Source organism: Opisthorchis viverrini (assembly GCF_000715545.1).
Source record: "Opisthorchis viverrini unplaced genomic scaffold opera_v5_65, whole genome shotgun sequence".
Lineage (NCBI taxonomy): Eukaryota > Metazoa > Platyhelminthes > Trematoda > Opisthorchiida > Opisthorchiidae > Opisthorchis > Opisthorchis viverrini.
Window position 1 is genome coordinate 514,902 of NW_008751721.1, and position 19,946 is coordinate 534,847.

The window sequence follows — 19,946 nt, forward strand, 5'->3', positions numbered from 1 at the left end:
AAAGTCCGGGGTGTGTTGCCCCAAGTAAGCCTCTGTTTTCAGACTGAATGTTCGAAGGTCTCCGTTTTCCCACAAATGGCTCGGACTGTCAAGAGAAAAAGGCAGACGCGTCTCCAATGGCCACGAACCTGAGAACGGTCAGGGATATGGATGAGGGAGAGGCCTGAAGGAGCAACTGCCCCTGTTGCTAAAGGGCAATGCCTTCAAACGCTGCAGCATATAACTCAGTGAGACTTGGCTAGCTTATCAAAGAGGATTGATTCCGGTTATACATTTTACTGGAGTGCAACAATAAACGGAAGGTGACGTGAACTCGGTATTGGATTCTCGAAGGCAGATAACATGAATTAGAAATTTATAGATTAACCGAGGTGCTTCAGTTCGAGCGTGTTGGTCATCTGGTTTGCTACACTCGTCAATTTTTGTGGGGAATGTGAGAGGTGCATCCCAAAAGAGTTTTTCCATAAGCATGAGGCTCCCACCTCTTGTGTGCGTGATCGGATGGACCTATGCAACTTAATTAATGAAATGTTCGTATATTGCTAATCTGTCGTTTTACACTTTAGCAACCCGGCAGTATCTCTGTCCTTATGTTTCCTTCCGTTGGCACGGCAGCTAGGCACCGAAAGGGTGTTACAGCCAATCGATTTTTTTACTTTAGCACGAAGCGACTGCTTATAAGCTGCATAGGATTTATCATGTAGCTTACATTTTAGAAGAGGTCAGGAACTGACCTCGCAGTCTGACATGCGGTTTCGACCGTTCCTACTTCTTAACCAGAGAGATTCATCATTCCGTTTCACGGTAGCTTCACATGCTCTTACTAGATGAGCACCTCAACTCCAAAGCTTGTCACCGAACACTTGGTAGTCATTTTTGGATTGAATGCTGCAGCATTTATGGTCATTTTCAAGGTAGCACAAAGATGAGAGTGTGAACTGTCCATGCGAGTTTATTCCAAATTTGTTGAGTATTCCTTTATCGGTTATATCAGCCGTGAACCGAGTGAAAACTATGACCAAACATCAGTTTTGAGTGTCTGCCTTTCCCACAATTGAGTGGGGTTGAGACCCATCACCGACTCAATCATTAAGAGCTTGAAGTAGCTCAGTTTACCATGTCTAATTAGTTAGCTACTTCGTCCTTCGTCGGCTCTTGGGCGACCTGACACTGTCTGTGTTCTCGTGCTTCCTTCCCATGATACTATCCACTAAATAGGTTCTATTATCAGGCAGTTCACAGTTACATACTATTGTTCCCTCACGCACTACCGTTGCTTTCTAACACAGGAAATCTAGCGCCACGCAAACGTGTGGCAATCGATAGGAAAAAGAGTGAATTCTGACAGTAGAACTGGCGTTTGCTGTCCTCCTACTGCGTCTACTGTCATCCCTCCCTCTTCCACTTTTGCATAACCTATTCATTTCTCAACTCCTAATTACGCTCCACATGCGCAACCCACCAACGTAACTTTCTATATGGCCTGACGCATCCCAGTGACGATTGCCTTTGACAAGCTCTTCCCTATAACCAGCGTTGTTTTACTTTCCCACTACCCACGCGGCGACGTTTCCGGACAACACCAAGGCTAGGCTAGTCTTGACATTTTCACTGGCATTTTCTTTTTTGTTCCGTGCGCCAATTACTTTTGGCTGCTTGCGAGTCATCACATTGCATTTTCGTTAAACGAGCTGATTGTTGTGTTGAATCGATAGTTAAACGAGGTAGGCGCACATACAGGTCGTGGGACGTGATTTTACCTTTGCTGGTCTCGTCGCTTTGCAAGTTCCTTCGAAGCATCAGGTTGGGTTAGAAACTAGGTAGCAGCATTTTGATGTCGTCCCTATTCCGCGGTCAGGTCTTACGCCTATGTTTTGGGGACTGTATGCTCCTTGGTGGCTCAGGACATGTGGCGATTCATCCTGTGCAGATATCCATCTGCGTGGTTCGATGTCTCAGGCGAATCCGAAAACAGGTGCCAGTTGGAGATTAATTTACCATGCTTCTATTCACAATCCTGTATAACTAACCCTTATTTCTCCATCCAAGTCTTAGCTACGCTATCACTTGTGTGGATAAACCAATGCTATTTACAAACAACTGTTTCCCCCAGTCAGCCTTGTAGATCGAGGGATAACGATAATCCTGTGAAGTAAACTTGTGGAGGGGCACACTGTCCATGCACATTAATGCTTGGCGAATGAAGAAACGAGTAGTGAGTGACATATACCCATTTGCAAACTATTTATCCTTAGCACCGCAGCTCACGAAATGACCATCGTGTCATCGAGTTAGAAGAATATACTCCACCTTCGGCATTTCAAACCCTTAACTTGCTTCGTATTATTCTGCATATGTGAGAGAAATCGAAACCCAATGTTCGATGCTTTTAGAAATTCCCACGTTTTCAGCAGTTTTGGACATATCCTTGCTGAATCAACCGTTTCTCAAGGCATTTACGTGTTTCACAAGTTAGCAAGCTGTAACATTTCTGCCAGGTCGTAAAATGACTGACTGTGCGTGCTGGCTACGGTTAGCTTAGGGTTTCTTATATGTAACTGGTCGCCATCCAAGGCTTGTATGTGCTGATACAACCAGTCGCGAGAAACCCATGATTATGTCGGATCACGAAATTCAATTTTCTATCGGTCCACTCTTCAGTTCATGGCGTTTGTCTATCGCTGCTTGAAAACCATCCACCCCGCTCAGCACTCGGATGGGTAATCCACATGAGTTTAGGTTGGACGGTGGTATACATTCGGATGAGAATTTAAGCCACCTACCACCAGAAATTCCCGTGCATGAAGTACAGGAGATAAAGTTGAGTGCGTGCAGTGATGCCCCCGCATATCTCCCATGGTATTCGTGTCTCTGAACGCGTAGTGAAGTATCTGTACATCAGGTTGGCATTTACTGATATTCGTACCATGTAACGCCCCCAATCAAGTGCAGGAAACATCGTTTGAATCAGATCAGATTTCTAGTCGACAGTACGCCGATGTGACAGCCACTTTTCCACTTTTGTTTATCGAATTTTCGCTGCAACGTTCGCAATCAGTCGTCTTAGGTACAGTACCTCTGAGGTGAGATTATGGTATGATTAAAAACTCCTTCCGTTGACTAGGAATTTTACAGAGGGGTTATTTTATGACGCCCGGTCCTCGTACGTTGTTCTCTTGTCGATTACACTCTGGTTGCACCATGCTTGGAAGTCGTCTTTGACAACGGTATCAACCATGCCACTTTATTTGTAAGAAGAACAAAGGTTGACCGGGGGAACCAGATTTACAGTTGAACAGAATAGTGATAGGATAGTGATAGTGATAATAGCCGTCAATTGATCTATCGTCTCGGGCGGTTTGCTTTCAAACATTTCATTAAGAACCATCAGGGAGCCAAATACCTACTACAAATTTCGAGCCTGCAAACAGTCTGCAGACCTCACAAGGTTGCTGAAAACGCTAACTCTGCAGCAACCTTGTGAATAGTTTCCTTTATGGAAACATACTGCTCTATCTCGACTATCGTACCGACTGAAACATGAGGTGGCTATACTGCTCTATCTCGACTGAAACATGAGGTGGCCGTTGTGCTGCACGTTCAGTCGAAGTATATCATTCACTTGAGTGCCTCGTGAAAAACAAAGTGGTATGCAAATGAGTGCATTTGTCGAAGTTTGTAGGGTGCTTCTCGATCGTCTGATTATTGTGCTTATGTGGTTACCCTTATTGCTCTCCTGTATGAAAGATTGAGCGTGTGAGGTGCAGTTTTCCGTTTATTTGCCATCTCCCGGTTTCCCGATATGGTAATAATGGTTTCATTTTTTTCACCTCCCCTTTGTCCCTCTACTCGAATTCGCAGATGATTCCGAAGACGACTTATCCTCTGAGGCCTCGGGACCCGGTTTGCAACGGTTAGGCCCCGGACCATCCCATAGCAGTCTTACCACAGTATGTTCATTCAAGAACCGGGTTTTCGTGTTCTAACTCTTGTGTTAGATGTGACGTGGAGCGATCCACTAGCACTGACGAGATCGGATCACATAAGTGGTGTGACAAACTTAGGCAGTCAGATCTATTCTGTTTTAGTTAAGGACACAGCCTTAGCGAAATATACTCTGGGGTCTCTCTCCCAGCTTTACGAACTCAAACCGTTGATTTCAAAGTGACAAGACGCCACCTGAGGCTTCGTGACTGGACGGTTCTACCCGTCGTGTTTCGTTGCCCCAGTCACTAGCGCACTATTAAGGGAATGTGCTAAGCGTCCGAAACTGCGGTATTCTATGGGCAGCCACTCACTCACGGAGGGGCCATGTGATTAATCCTAAGGCGTCATTCGAAATGATGTTCCGTATCCTATTAAGATACAGCAGTTGAACTTGCATATCCAAATGACTCTCACTAGGTCCGTTCAATTGCTGTTCATGGCCTTCTCGCCGGTTGCGAGATGTAAACCTTCAATTTGCTTTCTTCACAAGTGTTAGCTAAGTAGCTTGTGTGCAACAGCGCTAGACAAATATCAGGGGAATGCAACACTCAGTTTTGCTTCTCTGTCACAATCCGTAGAACGTAGGGTGTCACAGTTATGCAAAGATTGTTGGTAGTGTTGAGCACAATCGGGGATTTACAACCTACTTTGGTCTATGCTGAAAAGCCGAATAGGTAAACTGTTTGTCAGTGGTATGCACGCGTACGCTGCGTACTGTGTAGTCTCGAAGCCCCAGCCAGGACCACTATACACCGTAACTCCACAGTTCCAAAGCTTATATCACAACGCTCTATTCGAGTCTCTTCGTTTCCCACGTTTCCTTGTTCTTCACACACTGCTGTGTTTAGTGTCCGTGTTCTGTAACCAAAGTGACTAGTTGTGAGTGACTTTGCAACAGCACTGTTGGTACGTTCGAGGGGCTTTGTTTAGTTGCATACGGTGACGCTTCACCTGGTTAGTTTGTTTACCTCTTCAGCCGCGATACGCATCCACGACAGTGACATTATTAGAATGATAATCTCGACACTTGTGGTCGCCGGAATGACCGTGCGATCAATGTCACAGAAACCCGCAATTTCGCGCGTGTGTCTACACGTACACACACGCACACGCACACCAATGACTCACTCTTTCAACCACAGCCCATCTGTGGCGCAATAATTTTCTGTATCACACTGAAGAACCGGTGTTTCATGTGTGGCTTATCCACGAGACTAATCCGTGACGGTAGCCGTTTCGGTGTATTTTTTTCATTTTTCACTTTGTAAATATGCTTCATTAGAGATATCTCTACACGAACCACTTCTCCCTCACAGCAATGGCCAGTCAATTCGAACTTGGATTTCTGCACCCTAACGACCACCACCATGGAAACATGTCAGTATATCCAAATTAAGCCCCACAAGAAGCCTACTTTTAGCCTGCCACAAACACCCGAGTTATGTGTGACTTCAATCTCTCACCTAGACAGTCCGGCTAGAAATTGTTAGCACAAATTTAATTGAAGCTGATCAGCTTTCATATATTGTGGTCTCCAGCCATGCACAAGAAAGTTCATATGATCCCCGTCACAGAGGGTGGACAGCATCCATAGTGTTTGGAGTTTTCGCCGCATTATACTCTACTCACTTCGTGGTTTTCGACCGATAGATTTAAATTGGGAATCAGCGCACTTCTTGGTGGAATACAACCGAACATACGTAGCACGTGACCGAGCCGATGCATCTCACAGTGATGCTTGGATTCCACAAATAGGGTGCTCAGTACCTTACACAATATCCTCTTCCTAATCAACTTTGATGGTGCTATCTCATTCCGTTCCAAGGCTAGTATGTGGCTCACATAACCTCTTCCCGCTTCTCTCCCTTAGTCATGTTTTCTCGTGCTGTTATAGTGTGACGGAGAGTAGTCATCATCACGGGGGCAGAGCAATACTTCTGTGACTTCCGCAATCACTCTTTGAAAATTAACACGTGTTCATCCTGCCTACTTGGCGGGGACAATTTAGTTTTCACGGATAGAAGCAACTAAGTAAGACGGGTACTAACTGAGGATTCCACCGGGCCAAGGGAGGTCGAACAACGACTTGTCAGCGAAGTGTGAAAGCCACTAACAGCAAACTGAGCTGTGTAGGTCATTACCACCTTTCTGGTTGGGTTAGAAACATTCTCAGCCATGACCCTGTCAATGGCGCCCATGCATCCATGCTATTGCCTTCAATGCATGGCCCTGTCAATGGCGCCCATTCATCCATGCTATTGCCTTCAGTGCATAGCTCCCTTCCTGCCTTCCCCACTTGAAAGTCCACCGAGAGCACCAATTTATCAGCTCCCACCTCCAATAAGCAGCTACTTACCCGACCTCCCCGAATCATCGGTGGACGAAATTGTGACAGCTTCAACCACTGTATGAGAAGTCCGCGGTTCTTCTTCATCTTGATAATGATGATGATTCCACCTCCACTCTACAGGACAACGTATAGAAGTTCATCTAAAGCGGGCGGTCTGCACGTTACTAATGTAGTTAACACGCACGCCGGAGAGCAATTGATGGTGGTCCACTTTAAACTACCTACCGTGTTCATTGTGGCCCTTCTCGTTGTAGGCCATGATTTGGCTTGAAAGCCCCCGACATTTGGTTCTCACCACTTTGTTGTATATACACTTTTGTACTTAGTCTGCTACGTAATTTAAGCAGGGCTCCTTCGTTTTAACTGATTTAATTTCGAATTGTTCGGTATTGTCCGCCAAAATTTTCCAAAATACTTTTTCCGTTCAATTTCCAGCCAGTGCCCCATCCCGCCTCCTCCAATTACCAGAATGACATCACTACCCCAACGAGCTCCGTCGCTGCTGTAACTAATCACCTTCCTACGCATCCCCATACGAATGGGACGGCAGAGAATTTTAACCACATGCTGCCCGTAACAGATTTCTCCTCAGGTCTGTCGGTCTTGTGTCTTTTTGTCTACCCCCTAAATTAGTGCAGTGAAGATGATTTTCTGTGTGCGTGTATTAGTCCTCCCGTCTTTTGGTTTCCTATGACCATAATCTTCTTCCCTCAAATTACTATGAGACGTTAGACGTCGGACTCATTGTCTTTTCTTAAAAAAGCTCACGTCAATTCTGATTAGCACAATACTTCTGGATGGAATAGAGGAAGTTTCAACCACGAAATCAGGTCAGGAGAGAGACAGATCAGTGGTTAGAGCGTGAATTTACTGACCGAAAGGTCCGTGGTTCGAACCCGACTTCTGCATCTCTGCTTCCCCTGTCTAGGCTTGGGCAACCTGGCAGTATCCCATCCCTCGTGATTCCTTCTGGCGACATGGCAGATAGGCACCGAAAGGGTGTTATTGCTGAACACTTATCTTCTTTATCAGAGGCTGCCCTCATAAAATGTACATCTCGTGTGTGGAAGGACTTTGTCATTCCAAATGCTTCTCTGTCTTTATGGAGGATCGTTGTACTGCAAATTCCGTATCCGATTATCATTTGCAATCCATAAGGCCATTAGTGATAAACTAGGCATACGACAACCTCGATACGGACATCTTCATATCCATATCATTTTCATTTAATAGCTGTCTTGGAAGTCTTCTCGGCCACTGGATCAGAATTGTGCCTTATTACTGAATGCCTCTTGCTCCCTGTGAAAGACTGAGTTGAATACAAGGATATCCCTTCTTGCTACCGCCCACTACTGTCGATCGGGGATGTGCTCCGTGTGTTGTGTTGGTGAATTTCGGCTCCTTTTTTATGTTCTTCATACGGTGTTAAGCACTCAACGGACTGTACTGTACTGCGATCTTACACCGTGTAGTATTTACTGAGACAACGTCTATCGTGTCCCAAAAAGCTGTCGTGGCATTCCGCACGTTTCCTTGCCGAATGATCGGGTAGGTCTATCTTTGTGTGGACATAGCCAAATTCCGAACTCCATACATAATCCATCGGGAAGTTGTGGGTATGCGAAACTGTCAAGTGGTTATTGAGCCCCGCCCGGCCAGTGGGCGGATTTGATGCAAATGTTAGTCGGCCTGCCCGCATACCCTTACACGGATTCTCTGAGAACCATTTTGAGCTGTTTGCTTGGAATCTCTAGTCCGGCGACATTCAACATCCCGTTCTCTCAACTCTTATCACATACTTGTCTGGCATGGGCGTTTTTGATGTTTGCTATCCAGAACACATGACCCACACTTGATAACCTTCGTTATGTTCCGAGGAATCCGAGAATTCGAAGCTCACTATTTCTTTTCCATATCCACAATCCGTGCGTTTTCAAACAAAACCATGTCTCTGCAGATATACTTAACAGCAATGGTGAAAAATGGGGACCGTTTTGTGCGAACATTACGGATCATAATAATTCTATGAATGCTGCCTTAGACTAGATTTATAGCAGTATGGCAACTGCTGTGCATAGCGTTAGGTACAGTTTCTACGAGACTTTGTATCCATTTAGCTACTCGGTTGTGATAACCATTCCCTTGGCTTCCGGGTGTAGCTGTTTACCTGTTGAAACACGCATCGTTCCCGTGCTATCTGGCAAGTGACAGTCGTTTTCCACTCGCATTTTTTTCACGTGAACAATTTCGTATGATATAATAAAATCGAGCAGGCCTCTAGTTGGAATGATGAGTTATTCGGCAACAGAATCATCCGAAACCTGCATGACCGTTGATATCCCGTAATGATGTACGTGATTTATGTATGCTCCTTGAAAACCGGTTTATTAACAACTTCCAAATTGTCCTCATGTCCCAGTGATTTCATACCAAAAACCACAATATACTGAAGTACACCGAAGAACCTCTCGGTGAACGGGTTTCAGATGACCTCCTTCTACCATAAATCCACTAATACCTAAGAAACACCACAGTTGACCTGACCAGATTTTGGTTTCTCCTACATGAGCGAGTCGACAGATTGTGACGAGGGCTGACAGGGCACGTGATACGCTGGTGAATGGTGACAACAATCCTTCCCCACCTTTTGGTAACCTCTGCGTATCAGGTCCCAGCATTGAGCTACATCCACACTGTTGTTTTTTTGACGTGAGTACCTCCAAAGGCTTACCGTTATGTTGGGTGACTTGTTATTAAAGCACATTTTATATCGGTTGTTGAGCATCCGTTTTCTCAGCCTAACAGGGTGACTCTTTTGGAGAGGCCAAAAGAACATTCTGCTCCTAGACACGATTTGGCGTGAAGTTCTCTCTGAGCAGAGATATCCTTCCATGTGAAGTTTTTTTCCCGCGAAATTTCTCCTAACTATTTTGAGAAGCAAATCAGATTGAAAAGCGGCCGAGCATGTGGTGCACCTTTGAGTGTAATACGAACCGTAGTGTTAGTTTGATTTGATCTTTCCCTACTCAGCTGAGTTTTTGGCGTTTATATTCCTATCCTCGACTTTTTCGTCAACACCTTCCCAAACATACAGGTCTTCATCTCAACAAGCCGCGATTAGACAACAATCTGGTGCCAATGTCAAGCACAAGCACTTATATTCCGGAACCGGTTGGCATGTGTTCTGCAGACTCATTTGAACAGCTGGCCGCTCAAGCAGCCGCACAGTTGAATCTCGTTTCACCTGAATTCGCGTCTGTACCACAGCAACCCCAGTACCAGACCAACTCAGATCTTCCTCCCACTTCACATGGGCAACCATCCATGTGGAACATCAACGCAAGTGAGTCAACTTGGACAAAGATATTACTGTGTAACGGATAGCTTCTTTGGTGGGACTTGTAGCTCCTCGGCTTTTTTCCGTTCAGTTCAGCTGTTTGGTCATAGACCATTTGCCAAGAATACGTAGTTTCCGTTTGTTACGGTTTCGTCCACGGAGAAATCCGAGCATTAGGAAGAAACGACTACCAATTGGAGGCGATGTTCTAGTCAGCTCGTCCAAGTCGGTTTGCTATAGTTATCTAATGAACTAGTAAGTGGGACATCAATGCACTAATGGCGGCAGTTTTAATGTGCTAGCTCAATTTGCTGCATGGCTGGGTTCTATCTGGTGGTCGGGAACTGTTGATATGTCTCGACAGAGGTCCGCATTCAAGAAGGTTGCAGTTGTCAGCCAGTTTGGGCTTATTGACTGAGCTCACTCCATTGTCACAGACCCTAGACTGTAACAGGTTATATTCCGTAGACTGTTCGTTCGTCAGTCATTCCTACCTAGCACTAGGGTGGACAAAAATAACTCCTCGATCTTGAGTGTAGTTTGATCTACTGAGCACCCTACCATTCCGTATTCGTGTCACTGGTGATGATGGTAATAATAGTCCATCCTCATCTGCAAACGAATTCGGTTTTGCAGGAGACTCACTTGGAACCCAGCTAATTCGTTTATGATGTCTCTTAGCAACTGAATGTGGTGCACCAGTCCGCCTCATATTCCAGTTGCGACGATATTCGAGACGTAATGCACTACTCATAAGGTTGCTGAAAATTCCTCGACAGCCCAGGACCGCTTTCTTCCTTATCGGAGCTCATAAGGTAGACACAGTCCCCGAGTTTCCGTCAACCTTATGTTCAATTTGAGCCCATATTACACGAAATTAGCGAAATACACTCATTTGCAACCAAATTTGGTTTTGCGGGAGATACACGTGGAACCAGCTGAACCATCTGTGATGTTTCTATGCATGTCTATACATTTATCGCGATATATCGAACATCGTCGCAACTGGAATGTGAAACAGACTGGTGCACTATATTCAGTTGCTTAGAGACACAGTAAACCAGAGATTCAGCTGGGTTCCAGGCGAGTCTCTCGGAAAACCGAATTTGGTTGCAAATGAGTGTATTTCGCTAATTTCGTGTAATATGGTCTCAAATTGAACATAAGGTTGACGGAAACTCGGGGACTGTGTCTACCTTATGAGCTCCGATAAGGAAGAAAGCGGTCCTGGGCTGTCGAGGAATTTTCAGCATTAGTGTGTTAGTCCACCCTGTTCAACTCATCCTGTTCCTCGATCGTCTGAAATGTTTCATCAATACTGATCGGGTGGTCGCACGACGGAAGCCTTCGGTCTATGTTGTGGGCTTGATGGATATGTCTGCGATTTGCAAACCAAACGGATCACTCCCCATCTTCGTGGCTACCCTGAAAGACAGTGAATTTATTGCGAGTTTGGAGAAACAGATATCTTGCGGTGATTTATGTATTGGTGCCACTAGACTTCACGGAAGGTAGCAAAGCTGATGAAATGCTTTGTCTTTTTGCACGTCGTATCAAAATATCCAGTTCATAGAGAGGACGGGTCCTGTATATATGTTCAAGAGGGCTGTTTTTGAAACGAATACAAATTAAAGCTTATTCATCAAATTGTAACACGCAGTAGCGCGCATCCGTCTTTGTTTGTTTGTATCTCTCTCCGCTTGTCCGTTCGATGTGACGTCTAGCGTTTCGCCCACATCAATCATGCTTGTGGTTGACCTTACACGCCACGCACCATTGATTTGTCATGCCGTCTCCCGTCCGTGAGTCATGCTCTGCCAACTTCCTTGTTATTCGCGTACACCAGATTCCGAGCTTGTCATAGTGTTTTTCCTTCGAATCAGTCGGGCAAATCCGCACCCCACTAACAGTCTGATCCCTCCCTTGCTTTAATCCTAGAATTGTGACGTTTCGTCTGGAATGTAATGTTCGGTTCAGGAATCGCCAGCTCTGAATTGCGGACTCGTCCCTTGGTGTGAACTTTCTCTAATAGGGGCTTCTGCGGTTTACTTGTAGGTCCTACTTCCAAAACTGCAACTGAGCGTTCAAATGGTGATTTGATATTTTTTGGTTAATTTATTGGAATTTCGAAAATTCTCTCACTCCGTAGTTCTATTTTACAGTAGACCGTGTCAAACAAAAACCTTAAACTTTGTGGGAAACCTGGATGGCTGAATCGTTGGAGGCTTATCATGTGGGGTGTATTTTGAATTGTTGTAAAGTTGACAAATGCTCCAGTCGTTCAGCTGTAGCACCCTTTCGGTACCTAGCTGCCATGCCACCCGGAAGAAGCACGGGGACTAGGACTTTACCGGGTGGCCCAAGCCTAGACAGGCGAAGTTGAGATGCAGAGGTCAGGTTCGAACCACTGCTTTAGCAGTAGTTCCGGCTTTTCATACCAACAGAACAGCTTTGTAGCTGTTTAAACTTTTTCACATTGTGTCCTCACCTTCATGTAATCATCCAAGACACGCAAACCATTGATGATCAGCTTTAGTCCCTGAATGACATAGATGTTTCCTCATCGTTTCTCTGATTAAAAATCCCTCCATCGCTTAATTTTCTGCCCCCCCCCCTCTGTTTCACACAGCCGTTTCATCCTCCGCAATGTACAGCAATGTTCCTCCCGAACACTTCACCTCTACTCCGCATAAGACTCCTGTGTTTGGTGGCGTGAATGTTTTACCTCCCAATACCACCATACCAGCCAGTCTATTTCCTCCCACCAGTGCTGGTCACCACGACCCCTCATCTCCTTGGCTAGAATCCGGACAGCCCATGGAAAGTACCTTTTCTTCAGCTATGAATCTGCCCTCGGCAGCCAGTTTCCAAAACACTGACGCTGCTGAACATTCAGACCATGCTTCATCACATCGCGACTCCGGTGTTTCACAACCCGACCGTTCCCAACTCGGTCTGATATGCCCAAACCGCGTGTCTGAGAAGATTCAGCAACTTGTGAATACCCTGAAACGACCAAAACGTCGTCCGCTACCCGAATATTTTCTTGACGAGGAGGATCAAGTTTTAGTTCGGCCGGTGGTCGATCCGTCCGCACCACGTCCACACGGTCCTCCGTCACAACCTTTGCGCGGTGAGGAACTCGTGGTACGTTGGTTTCCTTCTTGTATCCTCACAGCTACTTGTTTTTTCGTGTCCTTGACATTAGCAGACTGTCATCTGTTGGATATCTTGCCTTAACAGAATAGTGGTTTTGAACAGCTGCACACTAAGTTCCATTTAACTCCGGGTTCTAATTCACAGTTTACACAAATCAATTTGATTTCCATTCAAAAAGAAGCTATGCTTAATGCTATTTGTATGTTTTTGTTGGTTTTAAGGTTGATCTACACACTGTACTTGTGTTCAAGTTATCTACATGTACCTGCACGACAAAGAGCCCCGGTTCGATGCTTGAGTATTCCTGGGTGGTTCCGGTCGCACCCGGTACACCGAAGTGTGTTCTCTATCAATCGGCCGATACCGACATACGTCGGTCACTTCCCGGAGATATGGAAGCCCCATTAATCTTGTATAGAAAACAGCTTCTGAGTTGAGTAGAAAGGCGCCAAGAACTGTCTGTGCATCTTGAAAAGTGCATGGGATTGTTAATTGCCTTCTAGAGTTGGAAATCATTAGTGGAAGTCACATTCAAAAAGTAGTTTATATTACACTGAAGTAATAAATTTAGTTACGAAATGGCCGAATTCTTCAGGCTTGCTAGATTTGCTGATACTGAGTTTCGTAGCTGTTTACATCACACAGGGTCCCTATGTATGTAAAAAAAGTAGTCAGTTTTGAATATTCTACTTGTTCTGCGCTTGAAATAGTTTTGAATATTCTACTTGTTCTGCGCTTGAAATACCGCGTGCAATCTATCAGTGAAGTGGTTCAGCGGTGAACTGTGAAGAAGCACCAGATTTTAAGATATTTCTCAAATTTAGGTAGTTGCTTACGTGGCAATGGACTTTGCTGGTAGTATGAATAGACTTTGAAAATTCATTCGGGATTTCATCATATAAGTGAATCTAGTGTATTCAGAAAAGCCAAGAGCCACTGCACGGCTCTTTCATCCTTATTTGGAAACACGATCACGGTTCATTTCAGTAACCTCCAGGTTCTTACGAACTCTCAACCCTCCGCTAGTGGCTGAGACGAAACCTTTCGGCCAAGAGTTGCTGATCAGTAGTGTGATTAACTCCCATGTAGTAGCACTCATCCTTCATTCGCAGGATTTACGTGACTGTGTGCTGAATGGCTCCTTTGCACTCGAGGTATGCTTTCACAGGACTCAATATAAGCATTATTGAAGCGATCCTAGACAGGTGCTATAGTGCCTCTGCCCCTCATCATGTGAGAACCGAATACTGTGCCACGTAGTTCACGTGGACAAGCTCAAACCCACCTGCACACAAGTGTCAATGGTCGCGACTGTGCTTTCATATTTTCTCTCGAAAATTATTCCAAGCAAGTTCGATGTAGACTGTCTACGCATCTCTACGCCGCGAAAAACATGTCAGATTTATATGTTCCAATACACACTAAGGAACGAATGCTTGCAGATTAAGCGATCGAAAGAATCGATGGTAGTCTAGTTAAAATCATGCGGTAGAGCTTTCCAGACCGGATTCCTGGGCATCTTGAAATTGGTCGCTAGCTCTGTCTTGTTGAACATTAGTTGAAACGCGAAAGTGCTTTCGTAAACATTACCCGGTGTTTAGACTTGTCAGGTAGCTTGTAAATTTTGCCCCGAGGAGTTCTTTTCAAAACCAATCACCATGCTCAATGTCGTCACGCACTGTGAACTGTTGACACCCCGTAAACAACCATTCCTCCACAACGCCTCGCACTTTTCGATCAGGAGAATCACCGCGTCGATCCATTACATTGAATTCACCTTCTGTTTCTCAATCCTAACATCTCAGTTGGCTATCCTCTCAAATGTTTACATGCAATGCCGGTAGTGTGAGGTGATTTGGAAACTCAGTGATGTTGAAAAGCTTTTCAGCATAGTTTGGCTTCACTTACAGGACGAAATCTTCATCTGGAATATAAATGTTCGTTCTATCAGCAAACACACCAGTAGGATCACTATTGTGGGTGCTGCATGTACCTCCCGACTCCCACATGTCAGCTTTATTTGGCCCCCAGTGGACAATGATTATCCTTTCAATTCTATGCGTGTTTCGCTTCCCCCTACCCTCAGGTTCCTTCAGGATTGCCCCGTAACCTAGAGTCCGCTTTACAAAGGTATGCCGGTCTGAGCTGCAAAACACCTGTTCTAACCTGTTTGGATGTCGGTGGCCGCCCCACACAAGTACTAACCTACGCCAAACTGCTTCAGGTGAGTATGCATCCAGTGTGTCTGTCTGATCGATCATAAGATATGCTCTTCATCACTGTCACTATTTCTAGCCCTGCTGGAGAGTGTTTTGGCAGTTCTAGAACACTTCATTTACTACCGAATCCTTTTTCTTCCTTCTCTTTCGTCAACAACGACACAGTAGTCTGCTACACTGTTCCATTCGTGTATAGACAAACGGATTTAGTAAGTGTGTTTTAGAAATTCACAATAGTGCCTGTTTTGAGTGTCCGAAAGCTGCACTGCTCACTGTTCACTCCACGGTATTTGTTAATCGGGAATTTGGATCTTCTGGTCTCTGGTCTCGGTAACAAAGTTTCCGGACTGTCATCGCCTCATCCTAGCGACTAAAAGTAATCAATTATACAGATATCGATGAATACGAAAGCCCGTGTTCGTGTATAACGGATTTAGTAAGTGTGTTTTAGAAATTCACAATAGTGCCTGTTTTGAGTGTCCGAAAGCTGCACTGCTCACTGTTCACTCCACGGTATTTGTTAATCGGGAATTTGGATCTTCTGGTCTCTGGTCTCGGTAACAAAGTTTCCGGACTGTCATCGCCTCATCCTAGCGACTAAAAGTAATCAATTATACAGATATCGATGAATACGAAAGCCCGTGCTGTTCAACTTTTAGTCCGACTTCAATGACAAGCTTGTCTAGGAGACGTCGGTACCTATGGGTTCAATCAGTGTTTATTAGAAGTGAGGTGATTCTGAAAGCTCAATCGATATTTCATTCTTTAGGTGGATTCGGTTAGTATTGAAAAAACCTAGAGACACTGTAAAACCGCTTCATCTTTGTTGGGAACCACTGTGGTGCGCATCTCACCTAGAGGTGCCATGTTGATCGACATGACCTTACCTCATGTTTTGATTCTATGTGAGGGTATCTGTTCAACTTATTCGGTGGTTAACTTTGACGGCTTGCTCTGCTCCGTGAGTCCGGTGGTTTCGTTTTAGAGCCAAATGAAACATCTAGGTAGACCCCTAAATATTCTTACTCAGAAGCTCTGAGTGTATCAATCAACCAGTTATTAGTGTTCTGACGGATGATGTTGGAAGCATGTACATCCAGCGCGTTGTACCTAAAGTACCACACCTAGTTTTCGAGCGGATACAAAACCTAGGGGCTTGCCGTTGTCTTCCTCATATCGTTTCTATTTTACAAACGGTCGACTTAAAACGTCTATGTTAGGAAAACTTTGTTCGCCTTCCTCTGTCTTTTTAGACACGACATACCATAGTCATTAGTCTGCTTGTAGCTTCAACTATTGTTGGGCATTTTGCTTTAACTATCCCACATTATCTTGATATCCAAGTTTGTTGCACTGCTCATCATTGACGTATCGTTTACGTCGAAAGTAGTCAATGTCATCTCAGTTTCAGGAACATAATTACATCCGTAATGGAGTGTGTCTAGTGGTGATCACCAGCTGACTAGATCAATAAAGGGTTGCATTGATATGGTATGACACAGAGAATTTCATTCCAGCCTGCCCGAGTCTGCGTGAATGTTGCGATTATTTGTGGTAATGGACACATCCCTCCTCCGGTATGGTCGGTAACCTTCATATCCTATTTTGTTTTGGTCAATTAGCTTTGCGCATGTGAAACCGTTAACTTTTTGCGCTCTCTACCGTTTGCAACATGGCGTTTCTCTTGACACTTGTGACGGTACAGTGAGAGTCACGATCATATTTCGGTACGTTCAGATAGTACCGTTCGCTTCGTCACTATTCATTCAGCTTCCTCCTTAAATCATATGTAGTGTAGATTAGCTCTTCTGGGCGTTTGGTGTATATAATCCTCAGCTTTTTTGAATCATAACACATACTCCATACCAAAATCTTTATTGATAGTTCCACACAGTGGACTTTTTGAGTTAATTCTTCCTTCCCGTTACGGTTCTTCAGTCTGTCCTCCCCACCATGACCCATTTATTCGTTGTCTTCTGCCTTGAAGACGATACGGATCTAGGTAGGGTTGTTTTTCGGTAAGGTCAAATCGGACTATCCAACTTACGCCTGAAAACTCAAACTACCAGTACCATCAGTTCCAACGATCCATCTTCAACACCAATTAATCATCTGTATTTTTTAGCAATGAAACCTCACGTATTGAATATTGAGTCACGTATTGAGTCCTCATAGGACTAATGTAGCTCATCATGAGGCCTGCTACTCCAGACGGCTGTCAGGTAAGATTATGAAGCAATAAAACCATCGCTTCGGCTAGCATGCTGTGTTTTTAATGTTTTATGAGTTTAAACTAGTGATGGACGCCACTCATAGCCAGATTTGTTGATTTTGGTAATCCCGATTTCTTCTCTCATCAGCGCTCCATTCGAATTGCCTATATGTTATTGAACAAAGTTGGGCATAATGAGTTAAAACCAGTGATGGACGCCACTCGTAGCCAGATTCATTGATTTTGGTAATCCCGATTTCTTCCCTCATCAGCGCTCCATTCGAATCGCCTATATGTTATTGAACAAAGTTGGGCATAGGGGCGAACAAAGTCTGAAACCGGGTGATCGCGTGGCTTTGGTCTATGCGAATAACGAACCAATCAGTTTTTTTGCTGCTTTTTACGGATGCATATTGGCCAGCGTTGTCCCGATTGCCATTGAAGTCCCATCTGCACGACGGGTAAGTGTATTGTTGACCGGGGGATTCAACTGAATCCAGTTGGGTTTCTTGCTCCTAATGTTATTTTTCGACTGTATGTGATGCACAAACCAAATTAACGCGAAAGTAAACGTGTTTGGTAGATGGCGTGCAATTTAGGTCTAATTAAAACACAAGGTTGACAAAAAACTGGCGACTGTGCCCACCTGATGAGTCCCAAGGACGGTAATCCCGGTCGTGGGTTATCAGTTTTCAACTTTCGAACTGGCATGTTCCGTCTAGACAACTTACTCCCGGTAAATGTTTTATTCGTAGCCAGTGCACTGAGGCTGATCACATCAAATTCTTCACCTTGTTTTCCACACAACAGTTATATATATTCGATTATCCTGCTCACGGTGTTTTGCCACGAAATTCGGTGCTGCTTGATTTCCCATGGCTTCGTCCTATGTCACAGTTACAGTTTCGTACTCAGCAGTCGCTTTGCACTATATCACACCGAAAAAGTGTTCCCTGAAACGAAATAACTGCCATTATGAACAATTACGTTGGTTATATCTCATTTAGAGTTCGAAGCTATCCAGCTACTGGCAATCCCACCCCTCTCCGTTCTACGTACAGCATATCGCAGTTCATCGGCTTGATGGTCCACCTGTAGTATCCGCCTCGATGTGTCAAAGAGTTTGCACAGATTGTAACAGGGTTGTGTTATTTTCTGCTGCTTCCATTGCCACTGCAGTATCGTAGGCCATTTCCAAGTTAATTTACTGTCAGCAAGAAAACACGGGTGTGTGCGAGTGTCTCTCACATCAACTACTAAACGATCTCTAAGCATATCGTAGAAGTAGCGGTAGGTCCCGCTTTTCCACTTCCCTCAATATCCTTCTTTTCGTTGGGTCAATCCCGTTACTTCCTTTGTTTCGTTTTCCCTTTTGGTAACCTTCGTTCCGTTTGTCGCTATTTATCTCTCTGCCCCTGCCAGCCACTGAGTTGGCAAAACTTGCTTAAATATGAAACTGACGGGCTGATCGACCAAAGTGGTTTGCCGCTAACAATATCCCAACAACAGTCCGGAATTATTCAGTGACAGACACCAGACTAAATTTCACATGATGCTTTATCTGTGTGCCCACTCCATGCGTTTCAGCTCATTTAATCACCGCTTGCATCTGTCAGCTGGTGGACCAAGTGACCTTCTATAGCCTCTGTCCGATGGCTGATTCAGTCTAACTCCGAATGCACAGCTTTGAACGCCATTAAGCGTTAGTGAACTTGTAGATAAAGCTTAATCTGAAATGGTCCCGAGCTTGCTCGTATCCACTCAGAAGTAGAAGCAACCTTTTTCTATGACGATTAGTCTGACCACATGCGGAGTTTTTTCAAGCAAAAGTTAGTTTCCACTTTGAAGGAACGGATGTTTCCCCGTGGTGCTAGCTGACGGTCGCGCGATCACCCTATCATGTTGAAGTAGCTAGGCTGTGAAGGAGCGGATGTTTCCCCGTGGTGATAGCTGACGGTCGCGCGATCACCCTATCATCAGTATTTTTCAGACGCACTCACAATAGCATCCTTATATTTGATGCACGAATTTCCACTTGATACGGCTTCCCTGCTTGGTTAGAATGGTGCACATTTCAATTCGCTCCGCAAAAAGTAGGTTGCCGAACACAGTGCTATACCTGTTTACGTTGGCAGTCGTACTCTGTGACACGCCGATCATGGTGACTATTAAGTCACCCGAGTTTACGAGAGCGCCAACCACATTTTGGCGCTAGAATTACAAGCATTCACTGGTCATGACATGCTAGTGTTTCACCTGTTTCCATGGGTCGCAGGGGCAAAGGCTGACATGTGGCAGCCTAAAGAAGAGAAAACGGTAATTTCGATTGCATTAAGAGCGGTCACTAGAAACGACTTTTCACTATTAATCATTTCTGAGGAGCTAAAGGTAGGGTAGAGTGAAATGTACTCAACCCAGCCCACCCGCGGCTTAGTTTTGCCACTCTCTTACCACCATATTCTTGTCCACATCTGCTGCTTTCCACAGTTTGTCAATTCGTCCACTACGATCATTCCCGCTATCACACTTTCCTGGACCGCTTTACGCCTCTGTCATTATGGTATTGATTTCTGTTTGGCTTCGTGAGTATGTGGTTGAATAGGGTTAGGTAATACCTTATCCTTCATACTTGGTTAGTTCACATCAGTTTTGCCCAAGGGTGTTTCGTCGTGATTATATATA

The 19,946-nt window shown here is 44.8% G+C and overlaps 2 protein-coding genes across 2 annotated transcripts in view; one reads left to right on the forward strand and one right to left on the reverse strand.

Annotated features, from left to right (window-relative positions):
* The window catches only part of T265_04121 (hypothetical protein), a gene marked incomplete at both ends in the record, with an annotated part of 19,975 nt that extends 13,554 nt beyond the window's left edge, over positions 1–6,421 (reverse strand). Inside the window, one exon of the mRNA XM_009168779.1 lies at positions 6,344–6,421. Coding sequence (XP_009167043.1) covers positions 6,344–6,421 — 78 coding nt within the window. The remainder of the gene's footprint in view (positions 1–6,343) is intronic.
* Positions 1–19,946, forward strand: part of T265_04123 (hypothetical protein) — a gene marked incomplete at both ends in the record, with an annotated part of 103,216 nt that overhangs the window by 19,571 nt on the left and 63,699 nt on the right. The window contains 6 exons of the mRNA XM_009168781.1: positions 3,862–3,950; positions 6,773–6,929; positions 9,432–9,680; positions 12,304–12,821; positions 14,920–15,057; positions 17,537–17,725. Coding sequence (XP_009167045.1) covers positions 3,862–3,950; positions 6,773–6,929; positions 9,432–9,680; positions 12,304–12,821; positions 14,920–15,057; positions 17,537–17,725 — 1,340 coding nt within the window. The remainder of the gene's footprint in view (positions 1–3,861; positions 3,951–6,772; positions 6,930–9,431; positions 9,681–12,303; positions 12,822–14,919; positions 15,058–17,536; positions 17,726–19,946) is intronic.